At 41.9% G+C, this 14,750-nt stretch overlaps 1 protein-coding gene across 1 annotated transcript; it reads left to right on the plus strand.

The window, feature by feature from the left end:
* Positions 1 to 670: 670 nt before the first annotated feature.
* Positions 671 to 12,467, plus strand: elk1 (ETS transcription factor ELK1). The gene is made up of 11 exons (XM_077581763.1): positions 671 to 1,595; positions 2,816 to 3,024; positions 3,217 to 3,381; positions 3,455 to 3,613; positions 3,694 to 3,810; positions 5,446 to 5,853; positions 6,494 to 6,620; positions 8,714 to 8,832; positions 9,451 to 9,534; positions 9,621 to 9,722; positions 10,093 to 12,467. Exons 1-11 carry the CDS (start codon positions 1,571 to 1,573, stop codon positions 10,189 to 10,191), a joined length of 1,614 nt encoding a protein of 537 aa, XP_077437889.1. The 5' UTR covers positions 671 to 1,570; the 3' UTR covers positions 10,192 to 12,467.
* The last annotated feature ends 2,283 nt before the right edge of the window (positions 12,468 to 14,750 follow it).

The raw sequence follows: 14,750 nt of genomic DNA on the forward strand, positions 1-14,750 counted from the left end.
TGTGCACAAGTTATAACGTGCAAACAAACAAAAAAGACTAAATTTGAGATACATTAGTTGCACGCACACCTTGTTAAGCAAGAACATAAGAGTAGACACTATTTTTGCTTTGGTGGGTTGGTAAGACGTGTGAAAATCGCAATTGTTTGCTAAACTTTCTGCTACGTGTCAAGGTCATCTTAGTACAGATTGCTCTTGTTTTGGTTTTGAACGTGGCCACCCAAATATCTTTAACTTTTTGCTTTATCACCTAGCAGTTAAAATAAATAAATGTAAACTAATATAATGAACAATTGTTTTGCATCTTTGCCTACACTGGTGGGTTGCTTTTGCATGTTAAATAAACTCAACTTTATTCTAGACAACCATAGCTGCATACAAACCTCCTGTATATAAAGAAAAATCGTATAGAACACAGCTAAAACAAATTATTAACAAAGACAGGAAATACAATAATAAATACTAAAACAATGGCGCCTCATGCTGAGTCGAAAGCCAAATAATAAAAATGTGTTTTAAATTAAAGTTGAAAAATGTCAAAGCGGCCCTCGCATCCTTTGCTTTTTCTACATTCGGCCCTTTGGAAGGAAAAGTTTGGACCGGTGTAACGCCAGCAAAACTTTTGCTCTGAAAGTAATGGGCGGAAATCAAACGTTCTACGCCATGTAACTTGACGCAGGTAAAAAGTAGTGAGTAGGTGTTCGTCCAAACCGGAAAAGAGAAAAAACAAAACAAATGAGCGATTAAATTTTCGTTCGTTGGCTGAGTTTCAGTCGGGATCGGCATAAGGCCGATTTTGCAAACTACTTTTTGACGCTTCGGGGAAGAGTTTTGCTGGCTTTCGGGGGAGAACTTGGCGGCCGCAGCCCCCGCAGTGAAGCGGCGTCGGCGGTCTGACGTACACGCGAGAGGCGGGGGACTCGCAGAGCTGTCACCGGAGCGAAGGCTAACAAGCTAGATGTTAGCACGACAGGTTAACTCACATACACTCCACTTAATGGGATTTGAATTTTACTTGTCCGTTGCTTTAAAAGAACGTAACTCGCCTTTGATGAGGCACCACGAGATCACCGGTGACGACGAGATTTGGAAGTCTTGCTAGTTTAGCTTAGCATAGCATCTAGCAACACGCAGAAGAGAACAACTCGATCGACGTCCACACATAAACATGCTAAAGTAAACACACAACACTTGGACGTCCATTAGGTAGTGCCTAGACGCGCTATTTTGTTTTATTTTTATTTATGGTGGATGATTAGTCTGCTTTGGTTCTTGTTCGTTTGTTTGTTTGTTTTTTGTTTTAAGTTAACACATTTTTGGGGTTCTGAGTGTTAGCATGGCCGCTGCGGATCCGGGCAGCAGCGCCTCGGAGCGGTTACGTAACAGCCGCAAGTCCGCCGACAAGCTGCTGCTCTGACAGCCGCAAACACGGACACGCGTACACACATAAACACACACTTGAGCAAACAAACAGCGAGGGAGGGAAAGAAGAGGAAAAACACAAAACAACATGGAGGAGCAGTGAGGCGGCTGGTGAACACGTAACAACGGTAACAGCAATTTGAGCAAGATGGATTCAAACCCGCTCATCAACGGTAAGGTGTGTGTGTGTGCGTGCGTGTGCGCGCGTGCGTGTGTGTGCGTGCGTATCATGTAGAGCGCAACACGTTAGTTTTCTTTGGGATGCCAAGTGTGCACTCATCACTCTTAAGGTGTGCATGTGTGATGTCAGTATTCTTACAAAGCAAGGAAGCTCTGAACTTCCATCTCCTGGTTGTTGCCGTGGCAACCATTGCTGCCCATTTGTGTCATCGGGACTGCATAATAGACTACTAGTGCGACTAGTGCGGTACTAGCACACAGTGTTACAACTAGGAATTTTATCGGCCCTTTTCAAAATAATCATAATTGGCCAGTGTTTTGCCAGTTCTTACTTTCTCAGGAAACAGTAACTGCTGTTTAGTATTGGAGTCACTCAGAATGATGTCCTTGCTCCGTTTGTCCTCTAGATGGAACTTTGGCTCCATTCAATCACATACACGTCTTTTTTTTGTGATGACGTGGCTTTGGTGTGACTGTGCACTGCCAACATTTACAACAACAATAGCAGATTACCGTGTAACAGTGGTGCTGCAGGAGCTCTTGAGCATGACATTGCTTAAGCTTTTTGATATGCAGAGATGACGGATGTAAAATATTCTGCCTGTAATTCATATCTTAGTTGTTGTAAGTGTTAAGAAACCAGATAAGTTATTTTAATGATCTGTTTCTGAAATTTATTGGCCATTTGATTGGTTATCATTTTTTTCCCCTGCCAAATAACAGTCTGAGAAAAAAAAAAATCGGTATTAGTTGTCCCTTATTCGCTACCACTGGACAATACTACATAGCCTACAATGACAGTTTTAACATTCATGACATTACATGTGGTGCTGTCACATAATCATAACAAGAGGAAATCGGAGCGTTATGGTTGGACGGTGGAGCATTAAATTTGAGACCAGTGGTGCCAGACAGAACCTGATGGTCCACTTAGGCTGACCCGGAGTCAGATGTACAACTGAAGTGCTTTTGAGCAGGGAGGAAGGCTCTGTGGCTCCGTGGTCACTCGTCGACATGCAGATGATTTCCAAGATGATTGACGGGTTTGTTGCATAAGGGCTCAGCCAATGACAATGATGCTCATTTACATGTGTGAGGAGGCTCTGTGTGCGCATGTGTCAATGTTGTATGATATTTATTTTGGGACACTGTATGAGGTAATAAATTATCAACCCATCTTGTGAACACCCCTTTTGGATTTCTGCCATGCCAGCCATGGACCCTTCGATCACGCTATGGCAGTTCTTGCTCCACCTGCTGGATGACCAGCGCCAGCGTCACTTGATCTCGTGGACCGGCGAGGACGGCGAGTTCAAGCTACTCGACGCCGAAGAAGTGGCTCGCCTGTGGGGCCTGCGCAAGAACAAAAACAACATGAATTACGACAAACTCAGCCGTGCGCTCAGATACTACTATGACAAGGTATTACTGACAAGTGTCGTCAACTTACTAAAATTATGACTTAAATATATATTATGTTGATGCTGAAACTCCACAGTACTAATATTATGATGATGACAAGAAATAGCATTGCTTTATTGAGGCCACAATAGGGAAATTTGCAATAAATGAAATTACAAAAATGCAAATGTGATCATATGTGTGTTTTTCCAGAACATCATCAAGAAGGTGAGCGGACAGAAGTTTGTGTACAGGTTTGTGAGCCAGCCTGACCCATGCCTGCCTGACGGGACACACAACCCTGAAGACAGCCAAAGGCGGGAGAACCCGGATGCCAACAGCCAATCAAAAAGCTGCCCGTCCAAGAACGTAACACAGGTGGGTAGAGACCCACCAAACCCGATTGGATGTCAAAAGCTCACATGATGAATTGATTCGTATTGATCGTCAGCCCGGCAACTCGTACAAGAGTTCTCGGAACGATTACATGAAGTCGGGCCTCTATTCCACCTTCACCATCCAGTCGCTGCAGGCCGCGCCCAACTCTCGGCCCATCAAAGCTGAACTGGTGCTGGAGCCCGTCCCCAAGCTGGATCGTGCGCCCAGAGAGGTGAGGGAGACAAGCGCAGGACAAGCGCAGGACAAACTTGGACGTGGCTCTCCTAAATCTCGTCTTCCTCTTCCTCCCAGGTTTCCTCTCCAGTACTCGGCGATCCGTCTCGCCAGGTGATCGTCACGCATCCGTCACCGTGTGCCACTCCTGTCGTCAGCCCACAGACGGCTGCCAGCACCCCCGTTCAAACACAGGTCAGTGTCGTCTCAAGACGCTTTGAAGCATTTTAGGCTCGTTTTGTCCTTTTCCAGGAGTCCGTTGAAGATATACTTGTCCAAAATAATTTGGCCGATCGCTCCAAATTTGAAGCATGTCATTATGTAAACAATCACATTTTTGGAAAATTCAGCCCCTAAAGCCAGTTTCTCTGAGCAGCAATGCTAATTTTGGCAATAAATTCTAAATTTGTTTTAGTTGTAGTCTTTTGACTAACCATTTACCAAAATTTTAGTCATAATTTAGTCATCTGACTGTATTTTAGTTTTAATCCAATTTTAGTCGACAATAATAACGAGCAATTTTAGTCGAGGAAATAAAGAGCAATTTTATGTTTTCCTTCAGCATACATTTAAACTTTTATACAGAAAATTCTAACACACCTGTTTGTAACTGTGGTTTAACACGCAAGACACATTTAACACAACAGTGTCTTTATTAAACTTCGTTTCAGTGAAACATGTTGAACTGACAATATTTTATATGCCGTCTTAAAACTTTGTTTTCACCTAAATAAAAAAAAAAAGTGAATAATTGCCCGAGAGCAATATTACGGCTGCACAATGAATGGAATCATGTTTGAACATTAAATAAAGTGCAGTGAACAGTTTCTGAGTGGTTCTTTCCTCCCACCCGTCTTTCACTCCTTCTGATTGGATTTTGTACATTTTCGTCACTGTGTTGTTTTCGTTTTAGTCATTGACAAATTTGTCAATCAATTCAATTATCGTCATTGTCTCAATGAATGGCTTTTATTTTAGTTTTCCTTTCATTTTTGTCTGAATTTTTTTTTTGCGACGAACATTTTTCAGCACCGAAATCATCACTGCGGAGCAGACATGCAAACAAGTCTCCAAATGACAGTAGAAGTCTGCTTTTTTTGTTTTGAGGCAGCAATTTTGAGCAGTCAGTTAAAGGCAAACGTGTCCGAGAGATTTTGTCTCATTGCCACTTACATTGACGCACGTATATAGAGAGAATGAAGATGTAAATTTAAAAAAAGATTTTCAATGCTAAAATTCAGTTGAGCATTCCCATTTCAATTTTGATGACTCGTCCAAAACAAAGGTACGGGAAGACTGAAATTTTGGTTTGAAGTCATCAAGCCCATTTTCAGAGGACTGTTAAATTCAAACTTGTCCTAGAGATTTGCTACCGAATTTCAAGCCACCATACCAGACAGATGGGAGCCGATGGAATTTACAAAATTTTCTGGGCAGCAAAATTTGTCGACACTCAGTAAAAAAAAAAAAAACAACTAAGGTTATCAAACATCTCGTGAGTGATGAATGCCTGTCACAATGTTAGTAACTGGACCTGCCTGAAATGGCGAAAACCTGTGCGCAATTGATGCAAACTTGTAGTTTAGAATTGCTTATAGATATCACAAGATGGCGGCAAAGCACTACGTAAAGCTCCTCAACTCATTTCAACATCGTCCCTTTGCCCCAAGATGCTACAAGGTGGCGCTGAAGCAGCTTTTATGTTAGACAGTGCTATGGCCTAAGTGTAAAAACAGGTTAGTTAAAAAAAAAAATTGCAAATAGGCGAATCCAGCAAACGAGGACTCTGAAGTGCTAATGTGCTGACACGTTGTCCTGTTTGTCTCCCAGAATCCTCCTGTGCCTCCTTTGAGCGACCATCCCCACATTTACCTCACCGGTGTCAGGGACCCGTCCTCCCTCACCCCCCTCCTCCCGCTGGCTCCCGTCGGGGGCTCGATCAGTCCCGGCCAGCTGCCGCAGGCGACCGTCGGCCCCCAGTCGCCACCGCAAGATGACGGCGGGTGTTTGGTCAACGTCGCCGGCTTCCCTCCGCACCAGACGCCCTCTCAGCCCGTCTTGGTCATCATCAACCCTCCCCCCACACAGCAGCGCCCCGCCATGACGTCCACACCTCCCACCGTTGTCCCACCCCTGGCACGCCCGCCCCCGCCGCCCATCGTCATCAAGGAGGAGACCCTGCCGTCGGAGGAGGAGCTTCTGGAGATGGTGGGGCTGGAGGAGAAACGGGTGGAGGAGGTAAGAGCAGTCTCATTCACTGCCATTGACGGCTATAGACGTCCAAAATTCCTTTGAACTATTTCTACTAGTTTCACATTTTTTTCCACTTTTGTTAAGAGTATGAAAACCTAGGGGAAAAAGATTATTGTACATTTAGAAAAGATATAAAATGTGATTAGTCATGAATTAACTATTGAAGTCATGCGATTTAATCGTCTGACGCCTCAAATTTTTTAATATTTTCTTTTTTGTTCAATTACTTTATTTAAACTCAAAGTTATCACAAATTTTATATCTGTTCTAAATGTACAATACATTTTTTTTCTAGGTTTTATACTCTTGTTAACAAAAGTGTGAAAAAAATTGAAACTAATAGAAATAGTTCAAATACATTTTTGACGTCTATAGCCGTCAAAGGCAGTGAATGAGTTAACTAAAAGAACGTGGGACATTTTACTTCACTGGATTGATATAAGTAAATTTAACCGACTTTGATTGATTACGTTTTCTTCCTCCCACTACTTTTCAGGCCAGGACAAATTGAGTACTGATTGGAAAATTATGTTTTGGTTGTTTTATTTATGAGAGGACACCCCTGCTTGTTGTAATCGTCATCTGAGTGCTCATGACTTGTCTTTGTGGTCTTGACCTTCCTCAGGTTCCTCAGCTCGTTTGCGGCACGGTCGACCCGCTGACGACCCTCACCATCATTGAAGCTACGTCCCTTGCCAGCACCCAGCCCAGGGAGGGGAGACCAGAAGGAGAAGGGAAGGACTCACAAACAGGTAGCAAGCGAGAAAATTATGATCAATTACATTATTCAAGAAGAAATCTTGCTTTTCGCCAACTTTATGCTGTCTGACATCAAACAAGCTTTTCCAAGTGCTAACTTGCATCAACTTCCATAGACACAGTACAAGATTCTCGCGTGGTCTTAAAAGCATTGAATATACAAATTTGAAAATACCTTAAAAAGTATTGCTTTTTGGTCTTAAACGATATGCCGTATGCGGGGTTTCAAATTCTCCGTCGCCCCAACAGCCTCAATCAGACGCTCATTGACAGACACAAATGTCATATGCACAGTTTCATGGACCTACACTGTTTTTGCACCTCATCACAATAAGGCTGTCCTGACAGCTCTAAAATAAATGTAAGCACTTTTATTTTGTAGATGCAGCAGGAAGTGTTAAGTTAATCTTCACGATGTTTCTTCGGTCACAGTGCACATGAATGGCTTGCAACGAGCAGGAGGTGACTTTAGCGAGCTTCACTAGCAGCTCATCTGCAAGGGGGCTGCATTGGTAAACCTCGACAGCCACGAAAATCCTTTTTGGCGCAATACGCCGTTTAGAAAACAAAATATGTGACCTACCTAAATCGTGCAGCGCGCGCGGGCGTGTGGGGAGTCTGCTGCGTATGGCGAACTGCTAGCAGCTTCTCGGCTCACGTAAGTAAAGTGTTACCCTTCCGTCATGCATTTGTTATCGTAATTTCATAATTACAGTGTGTGTATGTGTGCACAAAATGTGCATTGTTGAAATGTCACTCTTAAGCAAATAATGATGTGAGTGACTTATCTTAATTCTTTAAAGCATTCGTTTTAAATACAGTATACATTTAATAAAAGTAGTAGGCCTAATATATATTATTAAATATATATGAAACACTCATGCACGCAGTCCTGCTGTGATGTTCCTGACAGAAATTTACAGAAATAAAAATTAAAATAAATTGTTCAGGAAGTGAATTTCTTTATATTAGGGCTTTGTGAAAGTGATGTGGTCAAAATGTTTGGTGCAACTAAATTTGGCGCTGGTGCAACCAAGAAAATAAATTGGTCTCACCTCAAAAAGTTAGTCTAGAGCCCTGGTTTTGGTTTTTAGCCTAAATAAATGGGGCGGAAGAGCCGATCATTGAGAATGCAACACAGCCCCGCTCATACTGATTGAGATCTATAGCCAAAATAATCCGACAGTTCACTGAAGAGCCCCACTACACAAAAGCAGTCACGCAGAATTATTATTTTTTGTTTGTTTAGTTAGTTTGTTTTTGTTCAGTGCCGCTAATTTCATATTAGACTGGAGATTTGGGGAAATGTAAATTCAATAAAGCGTGGTTAATTAAACTCCTTTCATTTGTACACATGCCTAGCACATACAATAGTTGCCATGCTTGTTGTCGGTGCCCAGTTTCCCTTGTTTTAGCCTAACATCGCCTTTACAGTCATTGGCAAATATATATTTATAGATAAGATAAGATAAGATCCACTGATTGTCACACCCACCTAAGTGGGGCGAAATTTGTTCTCCGCATTTGACCCATCCCCTGAGGGAGCGGTGAGCAGCAGCAGCAGCCGCGCTCGGGAATCATATGGTGATCTAACCTCCCAATTCCAACCCTTAATGCTGTGTGTCAAGCAGAGCGGCAATGGGTTCCATTTTTATAGGCTTTGGTATGACCCGGCCGGGAATTGAACCCACGACCTCCCAGTCTCAGGGCGGACACTGTACCACTAGGCCACTGAGCTGGTGCCACATTGCAATATTGTCTGTGGTCCGTGTCTGCGCTGTGGTATGCCACGTAGCCTACTCAATATGCTTGCATTCTTACATCCTGCACACATTCCACATTTAAACATTCAAGAAATCATTTAATGCACATTCACACATTTTGTTTTTCCTTTGTCAATAAGGCTGTGAAAAAGGTATTATTATTATTTTTGGCAAAATAGTCTTAAATAGGTCTTTAAAAGTCTTGAATTTAACTTGAAGAAACCTGTAGGAACGCTGTAGTAATGATTTTTTTCTTTACACATAATGTGAAAATAAGTGCTTCCTCTTGGAAAAATGTCCCTGTTTTTTCGTGTGTGTTGTAGGTTCGTCCGTACCCGCGGTGACATCATCGATCTGCGCTCCAGAAGTGATTTCTCCCAAACCCAAGAAGCCTCGAGGCTTGGAGCTGCCCTCCCTCCCCCCGGGCCTCTCCCTGGATAAGGTGATAACTAGGGCTGGGTATCGATTTGAATTTCCTCATAATCGATTCAATTTTGAGTTCAGTTCGATTTGATTTCACCCTGATTCCATTCGCTTCAATTCAATCCAATATTGATTAATGATGGAACATCAATTCTTCTTAAATATCAAGGACATGACAAAAACTCCTAAAACATTAAATTCCAAATTAAATTTTGCGGCGGCAGTAACTGGTTAAATGTTTATTATATATATAAATATTGACGTCAGCAAGGACGAGATGAAAATATGTTCATAATTCAAATCCAGTAATAGTAAATATAGATTCTGTGGTCAAAATGTTTGGTGCAACTAAAGTGCAATAAGTCAGGTATTTCATAAATGTAAGAATATATTTTTTCAAGAAAACAGTGAGATACAAAAAAAAGTCAGTCATTAAAATTCTATTTTCTTATGAATTTATGGGGGGAAATTATTAAATAAATAATTTATTCATGGTTTTATGAATCCATATCAGGCTCGAAAAGGAGGTCAATTTTTAAAACCCAGCCCTCTAAAAAAAAAAAAAAAAAAAGCCCTTGTGATAATGTCTATATTGCCTCCGGCTCATAACACCACTTCCTGTTTTTAACCCTGGCAGGTCAACGCCGCCGTCAACAGTTTGCTGGCGCCCGGCTCGGCAACCAACACGCTGACGCCCACCGTCATCACCTCACACGCTCTGGTAAGCCAACGCTCAGCTGGAGTGAATTCTGCCCGTGCCGATGTGTCGCACACGCCGCTGACCTGCTGACTTGTTTGTCTTTTTAGACTCCCGTCCTGTTGACCCCAAGTCCGCTTCCATCCACCATCCACTTCTGGAGTACGCTCAGTCCCATCGCACCTCGCTCGCCCGCCAAGCTCTCCTTCCAGGTGACTCGCAAGGAAGCCACTTCAGAATAATGTCAGCTTTTGCTACTGGCGGATATCATTGCTTATACCTGTAGTTTAACCTCAAGATCCACATCCGGCCTGACAGAGTTTTTTATGTGGCCCACTAAAGCAATTCAAGAGTTCTTGCTTTGTTCTTTTCAGTTTGACAGAAAATCTACTAAAATTGCAAGTTTTGTTCACACTAACTGGTTTTACAAGCATTAACATACATTGGACAATAAATAGTTAATCAACACTCAACATTGAAATGAATGTAAATGCCATTGGTTGTACAGCGAGTGCACAAATTTGTCAATGGCGATTAGCGATTGGGCCCGGGCTTGACAGTATTTGTCTGTGTTTCCTCCAGTTCCCGACGAACGGCAGTAATCAGATCCACATCCCGGCTCTGAGCGTGGACGGTCTGTCCACCCCTGTGGTTCTGTCCCCTGGTCCCCAGAAGCCCTGAACGTTGTGTTTGCGCATCAGAAAGCTGCCCTGTTATTTGCACCACGTGCCAAGATGGCGGCATCGCCGTCATCCGTCGTGATGCGCACGCTCTGCGGTTGGAGTGACCTAAAAAAGGAAGACAGACATATGGGATTTTTCCTGTTTGCAGAGAAGAGGAAAATATTTTTTCCCCCAAGAGAGCTAAAGCTCCGCCTTCTTTTTAATATTCATGAGGAGGAGGCTATTTTCTCTACTTATTTATTCCCTGCTAGCTGACATCATCTTTACCAACAATTGACGATCCTCTCTTCACACTGATTGGTCTTTTTTGGGTGAGTTTTTGTCCAGGCTACGCCTCATTGGACACCATGATGAAGATGATGAACATGGCCACAGGTTCTTGTTCAGAGACATTTTGTGTTTCGGGGGCACCCGAAGACGTTCCTTGAGGGCTGCCGGGGCCTCATCAGGATATTCCTGGCTTCATTCCATTTGTGGGCTTTTTGAGCTGGAGGATGGTTGCCACTGCACCTTCTTAAAGCTGTGGTGTCTTTGTTTACTGGACAACTGCTTTGATGCACAATGACCCCCCCCAAAAAAGGAAAAAGGGGTTAACCGTGACGGTTGACGTGTCTGTGGTGTTCTTGAACCTATCACAGAGGACAGAAGAACACCAACGGCTGATGGTTATTTTGATGCTCATATTCTCCATGGCAACCTGACATTGACTGTTGTGTTTATATATTTATATCCACAGACGTGCACAGTTGGACCATTTTGGACCCTGAGTGACACAGTGACTGTTTTTCTCCGGCATTTTGGGCAGATGGGTCATTAAATGAACCCATGGGTGCCGGGCATATAACCCTGAGGCCCCTCTACATGTGGCGATTGGATGTAAAAGATGGAAAGGCTCTTAGTCAGGGGTGGGCAAAGTAGGCACATGGGTAATTTCATTCTTCATTTGGACCCAACAAGCATTTACATTATCAAGAGTCCTGCAATGTTTGTTGCATTAATTTAGCTACATTTTCTCATTAGGTCATTAATTAATGAATTGAAACATATTTATTAATTTGTATTTTAATTGAATAATTTGTTAATGTTTTTTTTAAATAAAATAATTGGCTTATTAGAATTCATGCATTGAAATTTAAAAATGCAACAGTTATTTTACTAAAATAAACTTTTACATTCAATACAAAAATATAAGTAAAAGATACAATTAAAAATGCTTTATTAATCGGTTTCAATTCAAATCAACTGCTTAATTATAATCTGCTCAGCTATAAATAATCATTTTAAACTACACTAATTATTTACTATTTTAGTTTATTTCTTTAGTAACTTTTTTATGTACCTGACCTGGCCTTTCTATTCTTAAAAAAAAAAAAAAAAGTTTGCTCACCCCTGCTTGAAAGCTCGTTCATCCTCGTCACAAAAATGAAGCTGCCAAAGATGTCCAATCAGAACCAAGTGCAGTTTACTCCCGGGGAAGAAAACCCCCAAAAGTCGACGAGACCAGGGTGCCGTTTCCCAGTCTCCTGAACGCAGCACTAAGCCATTGCGTTCGACTGTTGTATTTTTCTAATAGAGAGCCGCTGCTTTATTTTGTCTATTGAGGGAGAACAGGAATACTACAAAAAAAAGAAGCCTTAAAGATGTCACCAGTGACGCAGCAGGATGTGATGTTAAGATTGGTGCACCACCCCCCACCCCCTTTGCGGGCATGGCCCACACTAAGCCATTCATTACAGAACGTTTTGGACGAACTTTTCCTTTCACCAGCAGAACAGGAAGAATGTTTTTATACTGATGACGTCACATGGGAGCCTCTCTGGGATTGGCTGTTTTGGTTTCATTACCGCTATTTTGTGGGTGTTTTCCTTGCGGGATGGCGATGAATCGTGGGAGGTGCTTTACAGTGATATGATCTTTCCTCCAGTCTTGTCTTTTGTGTACCAAGATAAACGTGGCGTAGAAACGGGGGAAATGGTGTATAAGTTGATGCAACTTGTGTCAAACTATCTTTGGCCCCGCCCTTCCTTTCGTGCCGTTGGTGAGTTTATTGACGTAAAAAGGGCGGGAATTTATTTTTCTGAAACTTGTTATTCGTATTTACTGGATATATAAAGAGGACAAATTATTTTTTATGGGTGGTATTTCGCGCCCCTCCCCCCCCTCGTGTTTGTTAATGTTGTACAGATGTCTGTTTTTTTATTACATGTACATACACACATACAAACACAAGCACTTATGGGGTGAACTGTAATTAAAGTGTCCCATTCAAACTGATGAGCCATCTCTTGCATCATTTCTTATTGTTTTGTTTAGATTTTTGCGTTTTTAGCACTTTTAAACATTTCAGATCAAGTTTAGTTAAAAGTAGTTTCTAGGGCAGGAGTGTTTAAAGTTTCTAAGTATTTGATTTACATATCAGAAAAAGAATATCCAAGCCTATCTGGCCTAGTGTGAAAAAGTAATTGATCCCCATCTTCAAGTGACTATAGATAGCTGCTAAAAAAATGATGGTTGTTTAGGATATGAACACAATTGGCACTTAACATACATATAGTTGAATAATGATGTCTGATTTGATTTCTCTGCATTCAAAACATGTCGGGGTGTCCCTGTGCTAACAGAAAAACATCTTGTCAGCATGCTGTTCAGCTGTTATACTGTGCAAGCTGTACTCAACTTTATTTATAGAGCACTTTAAAAACAACCATTGCTGCTTACACTTGACACGCAGTAAAATCAGACACACAAAGACAGTTAAAACAATAAATAACTAAAGCAGTAAACACCATAAAACACTAAATCAATGCACAGTCAAAAGCCATTAAAAAAAGTGGTTTAAAGCTGTTCTAACAATTTGCCCAAATATATCCTTACAATAGCCTTTTTATTTGACCATTTCTGACTCAAATGCCTTCTAATTAGCAAATTAACACTTAGCTGTTCCTGCAAGCCTCTGGTCAATAGTTTTCAGACTGAATTCGGGTTCGAATTTCCCGCCCTCTGTCTGGAATGTAACATGAGCTATGGACTATATGCCACGAAAGACGCGGGACTTCCGGGTTTTCACCCATCAATTTAGTTTCCGGTTTGCGACGTGTGGGCCACGTCCCAGTACTTGTGCTTCTGCTTTTGTGCCCCTCGCTTGCGCGTTCCCGTTGACGGGTGCGAGGCTGCGAGTGTGTAGCGTCTGTCTCAGTGTCCGAAGCATTTCAAATAGCCGAGACGCCCTCCCGCTCATCGTTGGGGGGGTAGGGGTGAGGTGCGAGTGTTGGCCGCAAACGCCGCTGATGTGTAAAACACGGAAGTCCGTGGCATCTACCCCATTCTGTACGTGAAACGGGAGTCTGCAGTTTAATTTTTTTCAGCTACATATGGCAGTAGTGATTCAAAATTCTATTTCGTGCATTGAGCATCATTAAAAACAAGTAAATTAACCTTAAAATGAACTCTAAAATATACACGATGCCAGTAAAAGGAGAGCAGAATGAGCAACATTTTGAAAGTGAGCAGCAGACTTAAAGGGCCTCAAAATCTTGCCAGTCATATCAAAGACGGATCATAATTCTTTCCACTTTATTATTGGCCACATGGGGGCGTCATTTCATCAATATTGTCCATTATTAATGACGTTCGTGAATGAACGGAGCCATGTACAGTACTGTCAAATCATTTCCCCAACTCAAGAAGAAGCATAATTCAGTAGAAAATGTGGAGGGATTTCCAAGGCACAGCCAAGAGCTCCCGAGTTGTCGGTCTGTGCGTAATGCAAGGTTTGTCTTTGAAGGAGTATACTTAAAAATCCATACTTTTGCATGTCCAATAAATCAAATGATGAGATAAGACATGAACAGAGTCCCTGCGCAAGGATGATTTATTTCAGAGAATTCTCCGGTCACAGCAATACTGAACATCACGTATGAGGTGGAATTTCAGAGTGCCCATGTGCCCCCTCTTTTGCGTAATCCAGCTTTTAAAGAATCCAAATCAGTAGGACAACACCTATTTCTCCTCCCATCATGAATACGTAAATATGTTATATAACAGAGTTGCAGCTGTGTTGATCTCTAGACAAAATATACTCTCAGGGCACTTTTCCCAAAACAAAATCTAGAGTGGCCGTGAGTGATGATGCGAACAGAGTCAGTGGTGTGTGTGTGTGCTATTTCGAAGCAGAATATGTTCTCACGAACAGAATGTGTTTTCGCACAGAACACTGAGAAGGAATTTTTAGACGAAAACAAGGTTAAGGTCAAATCATACTGAGTTCAACACTATTTCACCTACTCTACATCTATAAAACATTTCAACATGGTTAATATATGAAATAAAGAATTAAAATGTTAATAATGTCTAACATCTTCCACTGAGCTCTTTTACAAAATCAATGTGAAAATTATTCTGCTCATGCCTGTTTTTTTTTTGGCCTTCGTTGTTTGTTTGTTTATGCTAAAACTGTTTTCAGTTGCTAAGTTGTTGACACTGACTGTGCTTTTGTAAAGTAGCTCCTCTGAGTTCACATCCATGTTTTCATGGCAAAGGTGCACATCATTAAAACAA

The sequence above is a fragment of the Vanacampus margaritifer genome, chromosome 1, assembly GCF_051991255.1.
Source record: "Vanacampus margaritifer isolate UIUO_Vmar chromosome 1, RoL_Vmar_1.0, whole genome shotgun sequence".
In the NCBI taxonomy this organism is placed as follows: Eukaryota; Metazoa; Chordata; class Actinopteri; order Syngnathiformes; family Syngnathidae; genus Vanacampus; species Vanacampus margaritifer.